Source organism: Manis pentadactyla, chromosome 6 (assembly GCF_030020395.1).
Source record: "Manis pentadactyla isolate mManPen7 chromosome 6, mManPen7.hap1, whole genome shotgun sequence".
NCBI classification, from domain to species: Eukaryota; Metazoa; Chordata; class Mammalia; order Pholidota; family Manidae; genus Manis; species Manis pentadactyla.
This window is the reverse complement of record NC_080024.1, coordinates 140672432-140697469: the sequence shown is the minus strand read 5'-3', so window position 1 is coordinate 140697469 and position 25038 is coordinate 140672432. Positions and strand designations below refer to the sequence as shown.

The 25038-nt window shown below is 37.1% G+C and overlaps 1 protein-coding gene across 10 annotated transcripts in view; it reads left to right on the top strand.

The window, feature by feature from the left end:
• Nucleotides 1-25038, top strand: part of TCF4 (transcription factor 4) — a 333945-nt gene that overhangs the window by 97832 nt on the left and 211075 nt on the right. For 9 of the 10 annotated variants that reach the window (XM_036918543.2, XM_036918538.2, XM_036918539.2 and 6 more), the window contains 2 exons: nt 11930-11991; nt 14838-14934. The exons of the other annotated variant lie outside the window; for it this stretch is intronic. In XM_036918543.2, the coding sequence (XP_036774438.1) occupies nt 11930-11991; nt 14838-14934 (159 nt within the window). The remainder of the gene's footprint in view (nt 1-11929; nt 11992-14837; nt 14935-25038) is intronic. 10 annotated transcript variants of the gene reach the window in all.

Genomic DNA, 25038 nt, shown 5'->3' with positions numbered 1-25038 from the left:
AATCTTAAAGTAGTATTGCAATCTTTGCTTTGTAAGAAGGCATCTTTTCTAATCAAACTTTCTGCTAATCTCATCAGATAAATCATGATTTTCTTCTGACAACTCTGGCTTCCCCTGGACCCCTGCCCTGCTTCTTGTTTTCTCTGAAGATGCCTGGTTATTGTCATTCTTCAGGTCTTTGCTTCTATCTCCTTTCAAACTAACGACATTTCTTCCATTCCTGAGGAAGAGTTACAGCTTTTTACCATTCCCCTTAGTGAGTTTGTAAGACCAATCATAGCAGCTCATCTCTGACCAGTATTCCATTGGTTATCAGATGGGCAAAGGGCAGGTTGCAAACCTATTGAAAGAAAAACAAATGCTTGTTCCTAAGAATTTGATGTGATTAAGCTTAAAAGAATAAAGTTAATGCTTCCTGACGTGTTTCAGTTTCTACCTTCAAAAGCTGGACTAGTGAATTAATGCAGATGTATTTTGACTACTTCAGTTCTGAGTGTTTTAAAGCACTTGAAAGTGAAAGTAAGTAGTAGCAGCGTTGTTTGGGGAAAGCTGCAGTCCATTTTTGTCACTGTAGACTGGACCTCTGTCACAGCCCTGGGACTTTCTGAAACCAATGCCAAACTTGTATCGTGTTGTTGAAATGGTGTTGTATGGGATACGGGGCAACTCAGAAGGGAGACTAGCAATTTTGTTTTCACTGCTGCCATGATTTAAAAAATGTGTATGATTAGATATGAAAACTCAACCATTATAATTCTATCCAGCTTTCCTGTTTTAGCAAGTATTCTAATGAACTTTAGCAAGTATTCTCTTACCTGTTAGAATTAAAGGGTGGGAATGAATGGAATGACCTCTTATATATACGATAAGTAGAAATTTCTTTTTCTTTGTTTTTTGTTTTTATGTTTTTGAAAACATGTTAGTTTGATTGCACTTAAGAGTGCAACTTCTTTTGATCCCAATTTAATACTTCCAGTGACTCCAGATAAATCATGTAAAATGAGATGACTAAAAAAAACATGTTAGAAAGCAGAACGTGTAATACAAACGTGTGGTTACATTATTGTGAGATAAAATGTAAAGCCCTTAAGTCACCAGACAGACTCCTGACTACTATGATCAAAAACAAGGCGACATCAGTTGGACAAGTTGCAACATCTGGGAACTGTTCTAAGCACCATGGTTAATATCAATGAGCTGTTAGTAAATTCAACTGTGTGCATTGTATTTGTATGTTTATGCTGACTTTACACACACACACACACACACACACATTTATAAGCCCAACTAAGAAAACCCTTGCCAGTGTCTGCCAGGCATTTGGCTGAAACAGAATTGTTAGGAAAATTCTCTAAGCATTTATAAGTCAGAGTTGAAATCCACCAGCACTGTTCAGTTTATAGAATGACATGGGTTTCATCCAAGAGTTAAAGGGACCATTTCCACTTTATATTGATTACAGTCAGTTAAGTCACTCAGTATTGTATGATATACATATGCTCTATCAAATGGCCAAGTTCTGCTTACAATCTTCTCTATGCTCAGGCTGTTCACTTTGTGACTGGCTAGTTCATGTATGTACCTGGTCTCTAAATGTGAGAATATATTGTTTTTAAGGTGTCAATTTGCATAACACTTTAAACAACTTTTAGCTTGTTCCCCCAACCCCCTTTATTTCCATCAGTCTTTGCAAATCACACTAGAGTGTTTTCTGTCTGTCATAAGTGTACTTGTGTGTCTGTTTGATTTTTATTGGGAAGCACTGCCACTAGGACGGATCTTCTTTTCACACAGTGGTTTACAGAATGTGGTGGAAAGTGGCAACGAACAGCCATTTAGGGCAGGGCTCCAGAATGGATTATTTAACTTGGCTTTATATTGTATTGATTCACAAGCGGGTTGCTCAATTGTGTCCTCATCTTGGCTGAATCCCTTCAAAGTTAATAGTATAATATGCCTTCATTTATCGTAGTCCCTGTCATTCCCACCCCCATCAAGGTCACAAGGTTACCACTAATAATAATAACCTTCAAGATGTCAGTAGAGCATAGATAAGCAATTGACGAATATTCCTTACCAATTCAGACAGAATAGAAATTTCAGTTAAGTTTTGCATTTAATGCCTATATTTCTGTGATTTTAAAAGCTAGTTGATCACAGACCAGAAGATATGCAAGGGTGCCTACGAAACCATTATGGGTTACCACGGATAGGAGGGTTGGGGGAGTGGCATGGGTGTTGAGGGAATTTTCACTTACTTTATACACTTACATATTTAAATTTTTTCTATAAGAACATAACTAAAAATTAGTTGTAATGGTCTTAAAGTAGCTTCCCATAGCTTACTGATTAGTCTCGCAGGGAAAATTGTAATTATACAGCCGGGAATTGCCACAGTGCCTTGACCAGGTGATGAAATTAGCGTAACCGATGAGAGGGGCAGATCCCCAAGCCGTGGTGTGGCTATGTGTGTGATATCCTGGGAAAGCCACAGGCCACCTGAATGTGCATCCACCTGAATATAGTCATGAGGAAGCATCAGATGAGCCCAAACTGAGGAACATTCCATAGTGTAACTGACCTGTATTCTTTCAACAATACCAATATCACAAAAAGAAAAGAAAGACTGAGAAACTGTTTCTGATTAAAATAGATGTGATGATTAAACACTGTGAGTAATCGTGGATTTTTGTCTGTTTTTTGTTCTTGGGTAAATGCATTTATTATACTTGAGATCAGTTTTCATTCCTGGAATAACTTACCGGCTGTCTTGGATCATGCCAGCACAGTGGCCACCACAGAAAGGAGAAAAGGTGCCAAACTGGAATATGGACTGTGGGTTAGATGAACGTGTTTTATCAATGGTCCATTTCCTGATTTTGATAACTATGCTGTTTTTGTTCTTAGGAAATGCACACAGAAGTCCTAAGAGATAAACAGATATGACTGATGCAACCTATTTGCAAATGCTTCAGACACAGAAAATTGCATACATTTTTACTGCATCACAAAAGCTTTTTAAAATAAAAATGTAGAGAAACATAGGAAAAATTAAAAAATGTAATTTTTCCTTGACATCAATCCTTGATCTTTTCTTGAAGCATTTCCAGGTGGGGGCTGGGATTTGTGTGGCTTTTTTCTTTTATGTTCCAGGGGAATTTTGATGATCAGTCACGTTTGGGAATTACAACCCTAGATTATATGTTATTCTTCCAGAAAGAGTTGCTAGAATCATTTTGAGATTGATCAGGTGCTACTAGATAAGTAGCAGAAACTCCCTCAAAATTGGAATGAAAGGGTGAAATTGATTTTGTTTAGTTCAGGCATATGAACATTGTGTGATGTTATATTCTCTGTGGGTGTCAGCCTGGTCAGAGCAGCCTGCAGTGGATCGGGTGACTTAGTGTTCTTTAAATGCCACAAAAATTAAATGTTCTTTTCAAATTCCATTCTCTCGCAGTTCTGATTCTCAAAGTTGTACTGTATGGTTGAGTATCAGACTGTAAATTTAGGCAAAATGCATCCTGTTGAGCCCATTAAGTAAAATAAAGAGGTTTTCCCCCTGATTCAAGCTATTACAATTTCACATTTGTAAAGTATTTCAAATTCATTTTTAATGGACTGCTTCCTTTCAGATACATGTGGAGATAGATTTTATAAAACTGTAAACAGTTTATGCATTTTTACAGATTTCATTGTATGTGTTTGATACTGATTTACCTCTTTTTAATTGCAACAGAGATAAAGAATTAGGAGTTTAAAACAGTAGGAACTACATGTTCTGCTGTGATCAAGGAATTAGATAATCTGGCTTGTTTGCTTAAGGGGTCTGTATCTTGAGACTTTTATAGGGCAGTATTAAAGCTCTGAGCCTTCTTATTATGCCAATACCCAGAAGATTGCTTTAATGAGAAGTAAAGGGCCTTTTTCCAATTACAAGGGAATAACTGTATTAAGTTCCTGTGTTATGTCAACCTGCTTTGATTTGATTACTGCAAAAGAAATGGATTTATCTGTCAGTGTTACTTAATTAAGGCTCCTCATTGATGTTTTGCAGAGTAATATAGTGTGGTTTGCACATTTGAGCCTAAATACAAAGAAAATTGGCCTAAAACTAAGACATGACCCCTGAAGATAACATGTAGGATTGATCGCTTGTCACTGCCCGGTCAGAGGCTGCAGGGTTAAACACAGGTGGAAGATTGGGATGTTGAAAGGCTAAAATGAAAAATCAGTTTATGGAAGGGATGACTGTAAGCAAAATGGACTGTACTAGAATATTGGATGTTAGGGGAGATCTTTGAATATTCAAGACAATTTGACTTCACCACTGTTAGATAAGATGAGATTGAAAAAACAGGAGAAGTAGACTTTGGTAAAGGGTAAAAGGAAATAGAAGAAAAACAAAAAAGCAAGAGGGACGGATGCCATTGGGAGAAGTGAACCATTGTGGCTATGCAGAGCAATTACAGCTTACAAATATTTCAATTAAGCCAGCAGCCCTTTCCCAGAACCTCACAAATGGCACCCTAGGGAGAAAAGAGGTATAAGGAAAAAAAAAAGAAAAGATAAAACTGTTACATGTTTCTTCTTAGCTCCCTCCCCCACCTCACTGGAATAAATTTAATAAATAATTTATCAAATAGGCATTTTAAGTATCAATTTGTATATCTTAAGTCTTTATAGTATTACGGATTTTGCAACATAAAAATTACATGTGTAATTTGAAAAATACATGTATAATTACATGTACATGTGTTTCAGAGTTATATATTCTGTTCTATTAAGAAATGAAGCATATTTAAAAATTTATTCCTTTGTTGTTCAATGTTTTGTTTTCTAAAACATCTACCAGTTAGCTCTCATACTTTGTGATGTATATTTGTAAATACATCTTTAAAAGGTACAAAGTACTTCCAAATTATATTCACTTTTAATTTAGGTACTTTGAAGCTCATGATACTGAGGTTGATGATATGTTAGTTTTATTTTCAAAGTCTTCAGGTATGGTATCTTATTTCCAATTATTCATTTCATCTGATTTGAAATTAAGTCTCTCCCTACCCCAGGAACATTATCTTAGTAGGACTGATTTTAATTAAGTCCTTTTTAGGCCGGTTACATTTCAGAATTTCAAAGGAGGCACATACAATTCATATTACTGTATTCTGCCTCGGTTATCCATGGCTCTTCTTTCTGGGCTTTTACTTAGAATGGTGACATCCTGAACAGACTAACTTCTCTTTAGAGGAAGACCCTAATTGCTTAGTTTCAAACATTGGAAATGATAGGTTGCTAGATAAAACCCATGTCTCTGTACTTCACGTTAGATTACTCCAGTTAGAATATTATTCAAGTTAGAATAAATATGATGCAAGTTAGATTGTCACTGGTACTTCCAAATAATGTGGATTGACATTATGACTTCAAGGTTACTATTGTCTCAATTTCATAATATAACTCTTTACTCACCTTAACTTTTCAAGAAGTTTTCTGAGTTTCTGAATAAGGGATGCCAGCCATACTTAAAACATCATAATTACTCATTTTATTTTGTTACTTTCATATTACCTGAATTTGATGTTGTATGAAGAAGGTTTTCCTGTTTTATAGCACTGTAAAATGCAATTAACCCCATATTTTAAATATCTGAGAGTATTTAGTGTCCATTTTTGAAAAAAATAGTTTGTTTTGAACTGAAAGAAAATAATATTGTTTTAAACAGTGTTTTAAAGAACATATTAATGGAAGTTTAAGTTGGGGGTTAATAAAGACTGAAATATTGCAGTAATTCCCCTCTGAACAAATTTCCTACCATACTTTCCCCACAGCACATCTACATTATATCTTGCCCTATACAATTTGTGTATTTATATGTGAGAACTGTAAGATCAACTTGTACTTGACTTTTTGAGTTTTCAGGTGTATTTGATAAGGAAATCCATTAGCGCCAAGAAAGCCAGCGTTGACAGCAATGATCTGACAATGGAGAGCCCAGGTCTCTGGTCTTCGTACTTGAAGTATCTTCGAATTCATGTAGGATGCACTGCCACAACCCTCGTCTTTTGCTCAGTCAGATTTGGGAAGAGCTGGAAGTTTTTAGTGCTCAGATCAGTCATCATGAAGCATATCTTGCTTTCTTATACAAACAGAAAAAAGCGATCATGACTGTGTGGACATTGTCTATCGATAATTTGAAGCTTCTCAACTCTTCCTTCATCTGCACTGGTACTCAAATTTGACTTCAAATTACTCTCCTTAGAGCTCTTATTATACTGGGTGCTAATGAAAATGTGCACATCCTTAACACGCTCTTTGCTGATGAAATATTTTGAACTCTAAATTCATCTGGCACTGACGGAGAGCATATGCCATCTCAGTTTGTGTGGAGGGCTCAGCCAAGGGTTCTTCCTGGACTAGGAAATTAGTAGGAGCCACAGATGTACGCAGTCTGTGAGTCCCCGTGATGGTGTGGAGGGTGTTTAATAGTGTCTGTTGGTGCACAGCAACGGATTTAAGGCAGTGGAGACTTCAGCATGTTTCAGAGTGATTATCTTTCCAGGAAAACTTAGCCTCAGACTCCCAGTGCATTCTGTGTGTATAGAAGCTTTCATCAGGAAACCAATATATTTCTACAAGAGTAGGAGTCTGTAGACTCTTAAAGCAATGCAAAAAACCACTTTGGTGGTTTTCTGACTTCACGAAACTAGGGCTTTGGGTATTTGGCATGATTTGGGCTCTAAATACGGAAAGGACCAATATCCAACTCTCATTTACCCCAATTAGCTTAGTTAACTCTCACACTAAATTATTTCTAATCAAGGTCAAGTTCACATGATATTTAGTCTGTGTTCTTAGTTTGGTCCTTTGGTCAGCATGCATGACTACTGATGACATCTCATTCATAAAGTGCACACCAAAATAGAGTGAAGTGGGGAGATAGCAAGAGGATGTTCTGCAGGTACATTAAGTCACTACATCTTATCTTCCTTACGTCCTATTAGATGCCTTCTGTGGGTAAGGTCCTGGGTTTGTACTTCTATTCTGCTTGACCCAAGAGGCCATTAAATTTTCTAGGTTGGCACAAGTTCTTAGGGCAAAAATGTCTTCTCTTCCCTCTTGGGTTCCAACTTCCACTTTGAGTTTTGTCGGATGATGCTTTACTATCTTGTCAGCTCATTAGTATTTTAAAGAAGATTAAAAAAATTTATCTATAATTTTTAGGTTTTTTTTTTTTGTGGGAGAATTGTCCAAATATACTAACCTGCATTATTTCAAAGATTGGAAGTCAAATCCACTTATTTTATAGTTGACAAAAATGAGTTCAGAGAGACCAGTGTTTAGCTCGGATGGTAGAGCTGTTGAATGCATAGTCATGCTGAAGTATAGGTCTCCGTCCCAGCTCGCAGCGCTGTGTCCTCTGACATTTGTCTAGTCTATCTCATAGTTTCTCTCTTGCTGTCCACATAAGCAAACTGGAGATTTGAGTCAAATCATATGTTTAATGACTATGGACGGGAAATCATAGAAATTAAAAATTATTTGTCTTTTCTCTAAATGGTGTGTTAGGTCCTAGTTCTGCCCAAACTTTGCTTTTGTGTTTTGTGCCAAAATGTCAGACACTTTAGTGGGTGCTTATTGACTACTCAAATCAAATGAAAATTTGTGGATTGTCAGGTTGCCTCCTAAAGCAGCTGTCAATCCCATGAAAGTCACTAAGCCTATCTTTGTTTAGTGTGAAGCAAATTAGAAAAATCTTGAACAATTGAGCCCATTTCAGTCTTTTGTAGGAATAATTTCTGTCATCTACTTGCTTTTTCTTTTGCCTCCCTCTGCCCAAGTTATTGTCTTTCTTTTTATTAATCCCATCTTGGATTGAGGGTACAAACAGAACAATGGAGAGGCAGGGGAGCTAAATATTTAGACAGCCTAGCTCATTTGTTACTATGTTGCCTTAATGGGTTTCTTGAACAATTTGTGTTTTCATCCCATGCTCATTGTGTATCTCGTTTTACTCTTTACTTTGCCCACTGAGTAGCTTCTGAATTTTGAAACTCCGCCCCTACCCCCACCCCCCAGCCAACACACACACATAGACATAATCCAGTCCATCATGAGTATATTTTGATAAGGTCATTGTACCTCTTGTTTTGCTCCTACTTTTATTTTCCAGTCTTTTCATTTCTTCAAATACTTACTTTTATATATTTGTGTCATATATAATTTTACAGTCTTTTGTGGACATAAGAATGGGCATAAACTTCCAAATAAATACTTTCACTCTACCTAAAGAAAAGTGACTGGAGGAGGTATGTTCTAGCTTGCTGTGGAGAGAGCTGAAGTTCTTCCCAGGGAGGCATTTACAGTGGTGGGGAAGAGCACTCACTGGCTTCAGAATTGCTAGCATGTGTGTTTGCCAGCTCTGCCATTTATTGTCACCTTTGGAGGGTTTTCTGTCCCTTTTGAGCCTGTTTTCTCGGATATAAAATAAAGATACTGTTAGTGCGTTGAAGTGCCTAGCAAGTTGTCTGACATATTTAAGCTCACTAAGTGACAGCTGCTGTTATTTTTAAGAGATGAGAAACATTCAGGCAGAGGGAATAGCAGGTATAAAAATGTAGAGGGTATAAAAGGGTGTGCGGTGTTGAGGTACACCAGCAGGGAGTAAGGAATGGCCAAGTGCAGGCCATGTGCAGGGTTCACATAAAAAGTGAGTCTGGGCATGAACTCCTGTGATGCAGCTGTGATGGGAGTGTACGTCGAATGTGCTGAAACCAGGACCTGGGCAGGAATATTAGGATACGGAATGAACTAGGCAACTGTTGCTGGTATGGGACATGAGTCTGTCTTCTGTTCCCTATAAGGTAGGGTGGTGGTTCTCAAAATCCTGTGTACACGAAAACTACTGCAAACTTTGTTGAAAACAGTTTTCTTGGCCCCCATCCCCAGGGATCCAGACACAGTACGTCTGCAGTGGACCCGAAGATGCTGACTTTGAAATGAGCATACCAAATGATTGGGTGGTATGTGATCCTCAGATGCCCTTTGAGAGCCACTGGCATAGTTGTTGAGGAAATGCTTGCTAATTCACTGGCAGGCCTGATGGAGCTCAGTGTGTGTGTGTGTGGGGGGGGGGGGAATGGAAATAAATGACTTAAAAGTGACATGTTTACATTCATTGTGAGTTTACAAAATACCCATGCTATGGCTTTGTGGCTTCTTGCTATGGATAAATGAACACCAGTTATCAGATATTTTTTTCAGAGATAAAATATAATCAGAAATTATGCAATTGATCTGTTAAGTTTGGAAGAGTTAGAGTTTGTCCTTATTTTCTAGATACAGCAGGAGGTCAAGGGATAGAAAAGCCTGTTAAAGAGAGAGCAGTAAAATAGAGGAAGCAAAAAGCGAAGTGCAGCAGCATGCGGTCAGGAAATGAGAAAGATGGAAATGGGAAAGGATGGGAAAAGAGCAGTCAGCTCTGATTGGTTGGGAATCTGTTTGTGAAGGAACCCAGCCAGTATTTAACCTGTTTTGAAAAAGTTAGACTTCCAGCATTTTTAATTAGTGGATTGCTCGCTTCTGAAATTGCCCAGTTGGGAATACTCAAGTTCTGATGTGTTTTATCTGCCTGCTAATTAGCAGGCTGCTTGGTTGACCATCATTTTCCCTTTATTCTGTGGACATAAGATGTCTATGAAGGTTTCCCGAAACACTCCAGCTCAAATCTGAGTTGAAACGCCTAAGTCACTGTGTATTTAGCAAGAGTTTGTATTACATTTTAAATCAAATTCTAGTACATCTTTTCTCCAACTCAGTTCTTCCTTTTTGTTCTTGAATATGATTTTCACTCAGCCCTGGGCATCTCCGTCTTGGTACAGTTGGCACTTGGGGCCAGAACACTTTTAGTTGTGGGAACTTATTCTAACATTCGTTTAGCAGCAACCGTGGCCTCTACCCACGAGATGTTAGTCGTCCCTCCCTCCCAAGGTGTGGCCACCAGAAGTATCTCCAGACATTGCCAGGTGCCCCCTCGGTGGCCCAAATCATCCCCAGTAGTCCCAGTCCCCTCTGATCCTTGTCTCTGCCTATTTTTCATGTTTAAAAATCTTCTCTGAAAACTGAAAAGCTAAAATGGGTCCAAACAATATGAAATCTTATGGAACATAGGGACTCAACTGTGTTCCTTCATTACTTATTGGCCAAAGTTACGAGGAGAAGTGTCTCAAATTTATCCAAGCTGGATGTTTCAGGTGAAAAGGAAGTAAAGATGTGCCAGACTTCTGAAAACCTGCAATGTTTGAGAGATTTTTGTCATTTACAATCTGTTTTTTGCTGAAAATATTTGATTTTTGGTTAAGGATGAAGAAAACCAGATAGTCTATGAAACTTAATTTTGTGCAAGAATCCGGAATGTTCTAAGTCACTTCTTTGTGTCCATCAGTTCAGTGTACTCAGGATCAGCCAAGAGGTTGGATTGTTAAACAGCAGATTTTGGGAAAGTGTTGCACCTTCTTTCCAGTCTGCATGTGCTTCCCAGAGCTTTCTTGACTTGCCTTAAAGCTCAGTCACTGATTTGAGCTGTCCACAAGGAACATCTGTTTGCAGTTGCATTATCTTATAAAGCACTAACAAAAGGAACTGAAATAATATTTGTTTAAAAAAAAAAGAATTCATGTTTAGTGGTAATAGTTACTTGTTTTTTATTGTTGTTGCTATTCCATCTCTTTAAGATATTCTAAAACACCATGTGCTCCATTGTACCCAAAAATAAATCAATTAATTATACTATGATTACTTTCACTGATAATAAAATAGCAGTAATAAAAGGAATGACAGTAGTGCATTAAGAGAATAAACAATATCACTGAAATGTTAGGAAACACAATAAATGGGATTATGTCTCCTGAACCAAAGTTTCACACCTCCTCTTCCAGTTCTGGCAGGGGAAGTTTGTGATGGCCGTCTGTTATCAACCGTGATCAAAATAATAGAACAGTGAAACTTTCTATACTTACAAAGCGTTTTTCATCAGTAATCTCAAAGCCATTTCTAAATATAGAGTGACTGATCTTTAAAACACTTTTATGTTTACAGCAATTAATATGGTAACTTAGTTGTTAAACTCTCCATCCTGAATATTTGCTACTTGGAAGCATTGATTATTTAATAATCTAGACAGCATTAGAACTTCACTGGTAACGGTGTTTCTAAGAATTTCAAGTCTCCAGTAGTTCATGGAGATCTCTTCACCATCATTTATCAAAATAAAACATTGCTTTAACAACATTAATTTTCACACCTCAGTGTCTAGGTTCAGGTTAAGTGGCTGAGTCTGTTAAAAAAAAAAAATTAGAAGACTGAGACAGTGTTATCCTAACTTGAATAACTTAAAAAAAAAAACCTAATATCCTTGTAATGTACTGGTGGAAATACACTACTAAATCCCTTTTTGTCATGTATTTTAATGTTGCATGTCTGTTGTCTGGTATAGTAAGCATTGGCTAGAAAATAAAGAGTATCTAATAGTATTATGGTATAGATGCTGCAAATGTTTTTATGGATATTTACCTTAATTTATTTTTTTTCGGTATTTTTAGGTTATGTTAATGTATTTTTAAACTTATTTTATCCAAAAGAAAGTGCAGTTTCACGTTTATAAAAGTTGAGGCTATGAAACACTGTAAAGGATGGAAGTAATTTTTACGTTCATACCTCTGGTTCCTGAGGGTCCAGTTCATTTCTGCTGTGAATTTAAATGAGTTAATTTAAGTAGATGGGTCAGAAGCCACTATCATCGTAGTAGCCCTGTGCCTGAATCTTAATTAAAGGCAACAGGAGATTAATTTGAAACATTAATTTAAAAGTGCATATACAGAAAGAAAGAATTATTGCAAGAAAGCCTAAAGAACTTTTCTCTTGTCCCTAGATGTAGAAGACAGAAGTAGCTCAGGGTCCTGGGGAAATGGAGGACATCCAAGCCCATCCCGGGTAAGTATATCTAATCTTTTTTCCCACAACCAGACATCCCACATATGTAAATTGACAAACTGAAGGTGAGTTTCTCTCTCACACCCAACTGCACAGATATATAATCATAATAAGTTTAATGAGGATCAGCTTGTGTTTGGAATTTTCTTTTTCATTCTCTTACTGGATGCTATTGCTGACTTTGACACCTGTTCCACTTCTGTTAACCGGAAGAAAAATCTTTCATTAAATATTTGGCCTTCCTTTGCCAGTTATTGATCTAGTATTACAGAAAATTATTTGTTGGGAGATGACACAGCTTTGAAAAAAACCTGGTATCCCTGTATTGGTGTAAATAGACTAGAGATAATTTGGAAGAAATAATATGAAGTTCTATCTGACCAGTATAATCTACAGAATAAATCTGAATTGATTTCACTTTGTAAACATGTTATTATTCCACCACAGGGCCTTTGGTCACACCAGTTGGGTTCATTCATTTATTTGGTCTCAGATTTTTGCTTCTCTCTGTCCTGGTTTTCCTCCATGCTTTGCTTGATAGTTTGGATGTAATGGGAAGAACATGAAAGGGAAGGTAGTGGGATGGTTAGGCAATGCATGTATTTTTTGTATATGCCTTCAGCATATCTTTCACTTCTTCGATCCTTGTTTTCCCAATTGGTAAAATGAAGCAGTAAAACCAGAGGATCTTTTATGTGCCTTCCAACTTAAATATGTGTGATTTTATACATAATGTGTATTTAACTGAATTATTTCTAGGCCCTCTAAAATCCATGTCAGCCTTTATAATAAACATAAAACTCCCCAAATTAAAAATAGACTTAAAGCACATAGTAAAACAACCATCCACCTCCTCCCCCAACCAGCTGTATAGATGAAGCATTCTGCAGGGAGGGTAGCATTTTAAGTATTCCCATACATTTGAGGTGGGGGGAGGTCTCTATTTTGTCCTAAGAGGCAAGGAAGGTAATCAAGCCGTCAAAATAGGAACATTTCAGCAAGCCGTAGTTACCCATTTCCACCTGTCCTTTGGCCTTGTGGGTCTCATTCTGGTCTTCAGAGTGCAGCAGGATCTCTGAGCTTACCAGTAACTCTATCGAGCCCATGCACCAGCTGTCGAGTTTGCCATTCTAATGCATTATATGGATGGGTTGAGGAAATCTTTCCTCCTCCTCAGGTTACAGTCTGCACTTGCAGAAATAAATCCATTGCCTTTGACAGCAAGTGTAGGAGATGACAGAATTCCCCATATTGTTTAGTTCTTTCAAACCTACTTCATTTCTTATAATTTCTAAGTTTAATACACATCGTGCTTTTAATTGCTCTTTTGAGGACAAGGTCTGTTTAGGATTGTCCTGACATTTATGTAGTTTTCATGAACTGTCTTGCCATTTTTTTCTTTTAGGAGCTACAATGAATACATTTGAATCAGTATTTTGTAATTTGTATTTTTTAAGTCCAGGGCATGGGTTTGCATGAGACTGGTGATTATGGCTGACTTGTACCTTGGCAACCATGCTAAGTCCCTCTCCTCCCACCTGAAAGTGGTGGTATTATCAGCTACCTTGCACCACTGTGCTGAGGCTTAAATGAAATAATGTATATTAAGCTTTTGTACACTCTCTAGGATGAGGACACTTACTAAATAATAATTAGTATTCTGCAATGGCTGGTTTAGAATGAGTATAAAATCTATGCTAGGTATTTAAAATGTGACATCTTTTTATACCCTGACATATTGGCAGCATTAGATTATAGAATCATTCAAGTTAATTTTTTGTAAATGAGAAAAGGTGATTGAAAACAGGGTTATTTGGAAACTTAAGGGTTCTGATTATTCTCTAGTGAGATGACATGCATTTTGATTTTTCATACAGCATCCGTCTTTTCTGTGTGGGCAGATTTCACCCTTTGGCTGACATGCCAACTGACATCTCTGAGTAAATTTGACTTAGTCTTTATGGGCAGTGCAACCAGCTGAGCAGAATGACTTTTTTGCTTTTTGGTCACTTTATGCACCTTAGTAGACTGTAATTAGAACAATATAATGCAGATCATTTAACTCTTTCCTGTATGTTACCAAGTTCCTCCATTAAAAGTAAATGGGCAGTTTAAAAACATTTTAATTTTAAATTCCCACTAAACAACGAGGTCATCATAATAATGACAAATTTCTTCCAATATTAAAGCCTGCTTTAAAACCTTTTTTCTTCTGTGTCATACTTTGTACAAAGCCAAGTACTAATTTATGCTAAAGTTTTGATGTTCATTCTTAGTGATAATTTTAACATTCTGAATTATTTATGGAATAATCCAGTTCTCCTACATTCACAGTAAGAATGATAACAAAACATTGAAACTTCAATATCTTAAAACCAAATATTGCTATTTAAAAGGCTCTATCTTGGTCTCCTAAAAGCAATTCATTACAAGCTATAAGTAGTTTCCCCTTATAGCACAATCTTGCTTTTTAAGGTGCTTTTTTAAAATTTGTTGGTTTGTCAGAACCCAAAGTTGGGGGTCTGTCACCCTCAAAATGATTACCTTAATATTTACAGTATGTTTTATTTGTGTCAGGTGTTTTACATGGATGATTTCATTTAATCATGTCATGCAGTTGGTTCCATTATTATTATTCTCAAGGTTTCACAGTTATTTTGAGGAAAATTGAACTCTGCAGACCCAACTACTGCAACTGTGAAGATGCAGTTTCATTATACCAGGTTCCAGGGTAGGAATGGTGGACACCAGTTTCTTTGGGTCAGAGAGGTGTCAGTAGTGCGGGCATATTTATATGCTGGTTTATTCATGTAAAATGTAAACTTCTGCTCTTGTGTTATTTACAGAACTATGGAGATGGGACTCCCTATGACCACATGACCAGCAGGGACCTTGGGTCACATGACAATCTCTCTCCACCTTTTGTCAATTCCAGAATACAAAGTAAGACTAATTTTAAATTAATATATACTTTCGGAATGTATATGTTTTATTATGGAAGGGAAAATTCAAGCCCAGATGGACATTCTGTTTTTAGAAACATGGGTCTTTAGCCAGTTCACTATAGTAATTTTAAATTGCAGAAAAATATTGACAGTCTATGCATAGTAATAGTGCATAAAGGACTAAGTTTTATAACCATGTGGAATTCCAGAATTTTTGGTGATACTGAATCTAAATGGAAATTGTGTCTGCCTTAGTCATAAAGCACTTACCCCAATTTTAACATTGCAACAGTTGTTTTCTCTGTTAAGGTTGGTGAAGTCAAAGTGGCAAATATTTAAAATAAAAATATCATTGGACATTTCAGTTGGCCATGATATGTAGTCAGTATTAACTGAATTTTTATTAAATGAGTTATGGAAACTCCTTTAATAAGAGGTTTAGTGTGTTTAATAGGTTTAGAATGCTTAAATCAGAGTGGCATGTTCAAGTTGAATTGTAAAATCTGATTGTGTACTTAATGAAGGCATGAATGTGAGTGCTAATGTCTAGGCAGACTGCATCCTGTTTCACTGGAAGCAAGCTATATTTAGTTTGAGACAGTCTGTGAGTTTCTAGCATGTTCTCCATATTCGTGTCCGTAGCACATTTTTCTGCTTTGACTACCCTGTAGGAATTTTTGTTTAACAGCAATAACCTGAGCATTGCACAGATAATTCATAATGGCTTTAAAGGTCCCAATAGCTGGTTACTTTGGTTTTGATTGAAAAAGTGATTTTTTGTTCTAGTAAATAAGAGTTTTTAACAATATTAGTAAATCTCTGAACTTGACAGATTTTACTGTGAATCCATCAATAAATGAAGTTAAATTTCCTGACATTGGCCAATGGAAAGCACACAGCCATAATTATATCATTCTGAAATCATATTTGTAAAACTTCTAAAGAATGTCCTGATTTTTAAGCCTTAGAGTCTGTACTTGTTATTTAAGGAATAGATAGTCCTTGAATCTCAGTTATTTTTTCAAAAATCACCATCACATCCATCTAAAGGAATTTCAAATATTTAACACAAAATTGATGAAGCAGAGAAATGCTAGCAATTTATTTTTAATGGGTGATATCATATGTTGGGTCTTTAAATGTCATCCCAATTTTGAGAACCATGAAGTTGTGTTTGATCGTAGGTTTTTCTTATATTTGTGCTTTTTTACTTTAAAATGGTAAATTTCATATTTATGTTTTAAGTTTGTAGCTAAAGAAAGAATCCCAGTTCTTTTTATGAATTGTTGATATGGCAATGCAACAAGTTTCATGTTTTCAGGATATATAGATACAGATAACTGGATATATTTGTCAATTTAGGTTTTAAAGAACTATGTCAAACTCTTCAGTGACAATAGTAAAAATATTAAATTCAAACACCTTTGCTTCTCTAATCGTCCTTATCAAACTTTGCTAAAATCAAAGATTAACTTGAAAATAAAAATCTTAAGAAGTAGCACCTGAAGAGTGTATTAAACAACTTCCTTAGGAGAGTCTAAAGCTATCCTGTGATGAGGCAAAGAAGGGAAAATAAATAAATTACTACTCATTATTTAGAGGTTTATGCTATGTACATAAATGTTTTCCTAAAGAACAACGTGATAAATTAGTATTACAGAATACATCTCGCAATACAAAGATATTAAATAATTGTCTTGTTCCTGTGTCCTCAGGGGCAACTGTTTTACAAACCAAATTTGTTTTCAATCTGAATAGTATTTAAAATATAAGTGGGCTGAGAGTCTAGAGCTGGAGCAGAGCTTACTCTTTTCATTTAGTTGTTGTTTAAGCTGAAAGTCCATGTCAGCCGTGTTCTTTTATCCTTTCTGCCCTCCCTCCCATTAAACTCTTAAATATGGAGGCCAAGACAGTCTCCTGCATTGTGATAGGAAATGCTGCTATGTCCGGGAGGCTCCCACCCACTGTTCCCAATGAAAGGACTTCTCTGTTAGATAAGCTGTCTGGTCTGAAACATGGTTCTTTATTGTTTACAAACTGCTACATTTTCCACCTCAAGCAGATTTTTGCACAGAAAAGAATTGTGCTTGGGCTAAATGGTTTATCTGACATTAACGGTGCAGTGTCAGACTGGGGTCAAAGAAGTCACCCTCAGAGTGAGAGGGCATGGAGCAGTGTGCAAAAAAAGGAAAAGGAGAGAAAAAAAATGACATTTAAACAATTATGAAACACCTTGCATTTTTCATTTGGAAAATAATTTTTGAAATACATTTTTAGAGAACTGGCTATGATGCTTTATTAAAAACTCATCTCACCCCTATAACTTCTCATGTCCTAAATACCTTCTTGATTGGCTTGGTTATCCCAGGGCTAGATTCAGGGAACAAAGATGTCCATTGATTTTGCCCAAGCTGCTGTTTATTTAAGATGAAACCATTTTTGAGATGAGCCATGCTTGGTGTTATGCTGCACTTTTACATAGATAGGTCATTTTTAAGAAATTAAACACAACCAGTTTACAAATGGAGACCAAGATGAAATGAGACCTATTAGTGGAGCCAGCAGTTTGAACTCACAGAGTATATGGTATATTCTAAGCTGCTCCTTGTGTCCAAATCCATATTCCATGATACGATCTTTGTGGAAGTTTTCATTCTACCAAAAGAAGGTATTAGACTTCACTTTTAAGTTTTTGACAGCCATCTAATATCCACTTTCAGAATCTTTAGTTTTCATTTAAACTACAGAAGATTTCTTTACATGTCAAAGATTTAATTCTGCTGTGATGTCACATTAGGGTAAAAGCTGTAGCATCAGAAATAAATCAACCGCTTTATTGGACCAGATTCTCTATTGTCAAATCAATCAAGCCTGTGACTGAATTAGGCGTCTGCTACAGAAACAAGTGACACTAATTTTACGGGAAAGAATTATTAACTGCAGATGACCTGATTTTTTTTTTAAGTAAACTGTTCACTTAGTGAGGCTTTATTTTATTGCAAGGAAAGAAAAAAGTAATGAACCACTCTGTTCTTTTGGGAGTGAATTATTATTGTATATTTTCATCTTCATGGCAGTACATGACTTTAGAGAAATAATGCAGGCATCACTAACATTTACACATAAACTCATGATAAAACCACTTATTACAACTCTGAACTTTTTTATTTCAGATGAGTGGCTTTGCATAAATATTCCAGTTTTTGTAATATAATGCTTATATTTGGCATCAAAATACCAAAATTCAATTTATTTGTTTATCTCAAACTTATGCAAAACAGTATACAACTTTTAAGAGTAGTTGAGTGTCTCCATTATATTCTTTTAGAAATAAGCTTGCATATCTGAATCTCGTACCCTATTTGGTAATTTGTGAATCCCTAAACTAAAAGTAAACAAACGAACACAAGTGCACCTGTGTGCATGCACATGTACACATGCGCATGTACCTATTATGCTAGAATTAATGGCAGTTATGCATTTAGAAGGTTGCACTACTCCTAACCTTGTTGACTGTAGTTACAGTTGCCATGCAAAGCTTTGGAAATCGATGACTGTGTAAATCCTTTAAAGAAAAACATAACTAAAATAAGCAGGAACAAGTTCCTAAGGTTGTTTTTTTTTAAAAATAAGCATGCATGGCTTTTGTTTTTCTTTTGGTGTGGGGGAGGCTGGAGAAGTTGAGAGATTTCAGCCCTGAGTCATCTAGCTGACTGCCTGCATTGACAAATTCATAGACTCTTTTAAAAAGTTTTATTTATTTGTTTATTGAGGTGTAATTGACACATAATATTAAATTCAGGTGCACCACATAATGACTCAGTCTTTGTATATTATACTCTCCTACCTGATGTTTCCTGAGTCCTCCTCACTTGGTGCTTTCACTGGGTAGAGACAGGCAAGCCAGTTTGCATTTTTATTTGTTTGAAATGTTGTGTCCTGTTTTGTATCTGGAGAAAACAAATCACTTCTTCCTGTGACCCCCCTATGATTATTAATGATAATAATATACACTTGATCTGTTGGAAATTTGTTTGCTGCAGTTTTTAAACATTTTGATTAAACCTTTACAGGTGGTCCGTGGGTAGCTTTCAGAATATGCTAATAGGACAGGGGGGCCATGGGTCTGAGCCTTGTGTTTTTAAGAAGATTACATGCTATGGAATAATTTGAAAATCCTGGCAAGAACTATGTGCAGAGTGTGGATTTTTTTTAAACATCCCTGTTTTGTTTTGTTTTTTTACTTGGGGGCAGGGTTTGCCAAGCATTAAATGTTTACAGGTAATTGTCCAAATATTTTTACAATGGGAGACAATATATTTTCTAGCTAAAGCTTTTTGATCCAAGGAAGGATCTAAGCATGCATTTTCCTTCTATTGTTCCAGAGCCTTAATTGAAAACCAGATTGTTTGAGTGAGCAAGTTGCCAATAAGATTATAGACATGCAGTGGTAACTGAAGGATGTGTAAAGTGATACTTTTGTACGGTTGGGTGCAGCTTAGTTCAACATCAGCTGCTGTTTTTACATGTCCCATTGTGAATGGTTCGGTTTCCTTATTGTGGTATTTTGTTCTAGTCCTCCTAATGGTACTCTACCAGAGCCCTAAATAATTTCCCACCATAGAGTAACTGGTTTCTAAACTAGCTCAATGGAACATTTTACGGCAGGATTAGACTGAGGTTTCGGTCAGAACTGAAGAAAGCTGCTGGCTTATAGGATGACCTTTGAATCTCATCTCGGTTAGCGGTTGATATTTTGATTTGGTTACTGTGGTCATATTGTGACAGCTGCTAGCTCATTATAATTCGGTTCCACTGCTCCGTTTGCCTAGCAGGAATATTTGGGTTTGTATTACTTCAAAGTGTTTATGGCTACCCTGAGTTTAGCCCAGCATAAAGGTGAAGTGTTGTGAGCATTTTCAAATCCCAGTGGCAGAGGCCAGTGGCACAGTCTCCTTGTAAAACAGTGGATGTGAGTAGATGCTAATACAGGGAGATTTTCTTTTCATTGTAAAACTGAAAATACCCCATGAAGAGGCTCTTACTAGGAAAACTGTTTTGAAAACCTTTACATACAAAGGAAAAGAATGACCACAAAGGAACATACTTTTCTCGAAGCATTGGTAAGATTTAACGTGGCCTCTTGGCCCAAGGTTTTTTTTCAATGCCAAAATGTAAATATTTGGGGGTGGGGAGAAAAGCCTGTGCAATAGGGACAATTACTTGATGTTCAAAAGTGCCAGAGGTTGCGTAATATTTTAGTGACTTCATGAAAATGGAATTGTGAATATGGATGTCAGATCTAGAAATTTTAGGTTGCTTTTAAATCGTTCTGAAGTTTCATGGTGATGGCAGGCTGCTTGCAATTTCATCAGTTAGGGGTGTCTCTACATTTTCAGTGTCTTCCTTTTTTCTTAAATGACACTTTAGTTTGAGGTCTTCTTGATGTCCTCTGTCATCTGCTGGACTGGTAATTTGGTAAGAAGCAACTTCTGAGAAATGTTTAATAGTGGTCACATTTGTTGTTAACTTTCTTTGGGAGTTGTGGTATTTAATATGTAAACTTGAAATGCTTTCCCAAAGTATTGTCAAATAAGACTATTTTAAGTGTCATCCCAAGTAGTATTATCGATCCTGATTTTGAGAACTGACTTTTCTATTTCTATTCTGCTACAACTGCTGGTGGCTCTGCAGATCAGTTCTTTTTCACTTTTTTAGATTGAGGGTGGGACAGACCTTTAGTTGATCTCTGAGGTAATTTTGTCATGTAATGGTCCATTGATCTTTTAGGTTTGCCATTTCATCTTTATACTGTAATTTATCTTTAGAGATGTTTTATTGTTCTTTCTCACCTACTCATCTCTATTTTGATACCTTCAAATAACTTTGCTAGTTATATGTTTTCCAAATGTAATTCTTTAAAGCCTGATTCAAATGGATGTTTCTTTTCTACCTTAGCTCATTCCAAATCTGTAGTTAAGGGATTGGATTGATCAGGATAAATAATAACTCATTCAGTTATACCACTAGGAGAAAGTGTTATGCATGGGCCAGTGCTTAGCATAGAGTTGTAGGACCTTAATAAATGGCTGTTGAATGGTTCCATTCAGGAAGAAAATCAGGGAATCAGATATATAGGGTTTAAACCCTGAATAAAAAGCCCACAAATGAAAATGAGTTTTATATCTTAAGAAGAAAACCCTAAAACAGAGCCACTCAGAGAGAAATTCATTTATAGTACTATATCCTTGACTCTACAGATTATTCTCCTAATATCAGGAAAGGGATGATATTACAGTGTTGTAGATTTCAGTTTTCATTTAAACACTCCACAGATTATTTAGAAAAAGAAATAAGTAAAATCAATACTTTTTTGAAAGACCACTGAAAAAAGTTGTGTTTCCAGTATTCAGATAACTTACTTCCTCTTGTATAGACAATAAACATTTCTGTTCCTCTTTCATTGGTCTTGTTTCTTTTCCATTTGGCTGCCCCTTTCTATAGTATAATAATTTAATGCTGTAGTAATCAAACAGTTTATGGTCAAACTCGGTGGAGTAAACCCGGTTTTATAAAATTTAGAAGGAAAACCTTACTTTAAAACTCTAGCTAAGAGAAAAGTGTAGGTCTTCTAAATGCCAGAGGAAGAGCCCTCACATAGAAAGCTATTTTTTCCCTAAGAGAAAATTTAAATCATTTTAGAGTCAATGAAAAGCAGTTTGCACCAGGTAGGAATGCTTTTGCTTAAAGTAATGTAAAATGTGACTAATAGTGGATGAAGAATATAAGTCCAGTGGTCCTCCTGCTAGAATTGGGTCATAGTTCATGGACATCAAGCCTGGTATCTCAGTGACTGTTTTATCATATCCTTCATTGTCTTGAGATGACTCTCCCTGCTCCAAGTGTCAAGTTTGAGTTTCATGCAGCAAGAGGCAGGAGAAGGTGAGACCAGCAGTGTGACCCTCCTCTCCCCCCATACCCCATGGCCATCTCCAGCTGCAGAGTTCGGGTGGGGGGGATGGGAACGTGCACGGGAGCTTCTTCAGCCTATTCAACAGAAAGAGACGAGAGAGAAGGGGGTTAAGTGTGCATACTGGGCTTAACACCTTACAGGGTTTCCTTAGTTTCTCCTAAAATAAAAATATGTCATTTTCAATTTCAGAGTTTTGAAAATTAAGAACAAGGTATGCACTTTCATATAATATAAGCAAAATGTAAGATTGGGGCTCAACTCTAAATTATGGTCAGCAAATTAGAGAGAAAGACAGAGACATGGTGTAGAAAAATAGGTAACTGAAAAGAGGAAGGTGGAGAAAGTATAGGCGTGAAAGTGACGCACGGGAAGATGGAGTTTGAGGTGTGCTCTTCTCATTTCATCTTCAAGGCCTGTGCCTTTATGGTCCTCATCCCTTCGAGCAAGGCAGCAGCCAGAAACCAGCCCAAGTCAACCCCTTTATGTCGGCATCACCCAGAACCTTCTCTTTTAGGTCTCTGGCTTGAATTTCTGCCATGCCGCCCAGAGCACCCTGGTCATGTAGCTCCATCAGCAGCCTTTTCCCCAGTCACTTTGGTGCTCTTGGCAGAGCCTAAGGCCAGTGCCCACTCCAACAGTCTCCTCTTGCAGCATTCAGAGCCGGCCTGGTATCCTGGAGCAGCTACGTCCCAGGACGTGCCACTACAAGTGACAGGCGGAGGTCTTTCCCCTGCACCATTGCCAGTCCTCTGGGGTCTTACCTCCAGCAACCCGCTATGACACAGTGAAACACTCAGACAAGATGCGCAATGCCTGGGGCAAAATATACATCCTCTATTTTATTTTACTATATATACAGTTGTATTTGTTGATCTTTAATGTGGAAGACTAGGTGCAGCCAAAAGACATCTAATTTTAGTCAACATGCCAAGGTTGCATGAAATTGTTGTGAGAACTGGGTCCAACTTTTGGCAAGTTTTCCACCTGCATTGAACACAAGCATGGCATGGACCAGGTCGATGAGAACATAGGCAAGGGAAAGGACCATCTGTGGTTAGAGAAATGCTGGATATGAAGTAAACAGTACTGGTTTTATTTTTTCTCTAAGTTTTTTATTTTCTCCAAATTTTTCATTGGAAAGATGGTTTCTTTGAATTTTTGCATACACTGAACAGTTAAAAAATTACTGCAGTAGCATTAACCAGTAACATACTTCTTGACTGGGCCCTTGGGTGGGGAATTAAACACTGTGTTTCTCAAAGCTTCTCGTTGCCCCTGGGCTCCAGGAGAATCATCAGTACAGTACAGGGTCTTTGAGCCTAACATCCGTGAAAGTTGTGTCTACCTTAAGTGCTTTGTTGACCTTCAAAAAAATTAAGCCTATTTTCTCTGTTCACGTTATAACCTTCAGTAGGACCAAAGGAGTAAAGGAGCTCAGTTTTAAGTCTTACAAGTCTTGAGAGGCGTTATGAAATAGTGGTCTAGGCTAGGGGTCGCCGTAGCCATAGTCTTGGTTCGGGACTTTGGATAAATTTCTTATGATACCCAACTTTAAAATTTTTCAGGAAAGGTCAGTAATACCTGTCCTGCCTGCCCCTCAGAATCCTTGTGAGCAGTGCGATAAAGTGATACCCTTTGTAACAACTGCTCCACTCTGTAATTTAGTGAGCAAGCTATAGACTCTGGGTCTCAGGTGCAAGCAGTTTGAAGACACCTTTTCCTTCTAATCAGATTGGAACAGAAGGCAAGAACAGGTGGAGATAGTATAGAACGATCAGTTCTCTAAACATCAAGACCAAAAAGGAAAGGTTTCTTTTTCAGCCAATCCACAAGAACCATAGTCTTATAAAATAAGTACCTTTTTGGGGACCACTTAGTTGAATTCAGATGTTCTTTTTGATGAAACATTTGCCTCCAACCATTTTTCTTTCCAACTTGAATGTTCTCAAATTTCGTTGCTACGTATGGCTAAAAATGCCTTGATACGGTGTCTGGTGTTTGAGTGGTGAGGCTAGGGGCCCCCTTGACAAGTTGAGAGTTCTCCACCTGCATTGTAGGTCACCTGAATAATGAGTAACCAGTAGGTCGGGTGCTCTTCAAGGAGGTGCTATGGCCCGGACCTTCTCTGTTCTTGGTCATGTGTTATAGGTGTTGCTCATCCACTTGAGCTGGTTCTTCTCCTGAGCAGTCTGGGGTAGACTACATCTCCTGTCGCTTCTGTATGTGGTTATCTCATTATTCACTTCCAAGGGTTTGGAGTCTTCCCTGAGGAACTGTGTATAGTTTTTTAATAGAAAGAGGTATTAGGTAGATCTCATATTCTTTCCTTTTGCAGATTATCTGGCCTAGGGACCAACAATTGTCCAATGTGTGAAACATAGATTGGATTAAATTAAATTCACTCCTGAGCACTTAACAGATACAGCCCAAACATTTTTCATCTTCTTGATGATTGTTTATTAATAACTCCTCAATTCCTTGACACATTTATTAATAGGAAAAACGGTAAGGAAGCTTCACTTTAAATTGGTGTAAAACATAGCTGCTTATATTATTTATGCTTAGACAAAACACCTAAAGCCTTCCTTTAGGTTGAAAATCCCTCTAGAGCCCTAATAATGATGAAGTTGGGGAGGGGGGGCTGAGCCAGGCTTGTTTTTAGCTGGGTGTTTACTTTAGCTTGCTTCTCTCTAGTCGTGTGATGTTGCACAATCTTTAGTGCTCTGATGGAATTTCTCATCTGAGTAGTTGCTCTGTGTTTAAATGAAGCAACATGAAAAGCACCTGGCACTTAAATGCAGTTACTGTGAATTATTATTACACCTACTTTTATTTTATCTAGGCTGTTTTTCTGTTTATTGGGTCTGACCAGCTTGGCAAAAGTGATATGCAAACTTGAGAATCATGTAGTGAGTTTTGGCAGAATGTGGAAGTGATTAATTAAATGCCACCCCCTCGTGGGCCATATTACAGCTGAATGAAAATAGAAAGTGTGTAATATCTGATAACATTTGGTGGAGAAAGGGGGAGAGGAAAGAAGAGAAAGAGACTTACAAAGATCTAATTTTAGAGTGTTCTGGTCACAAAGGATGATTTTCTAGCCTTGCATTAACAGCACTGATGCGGCTG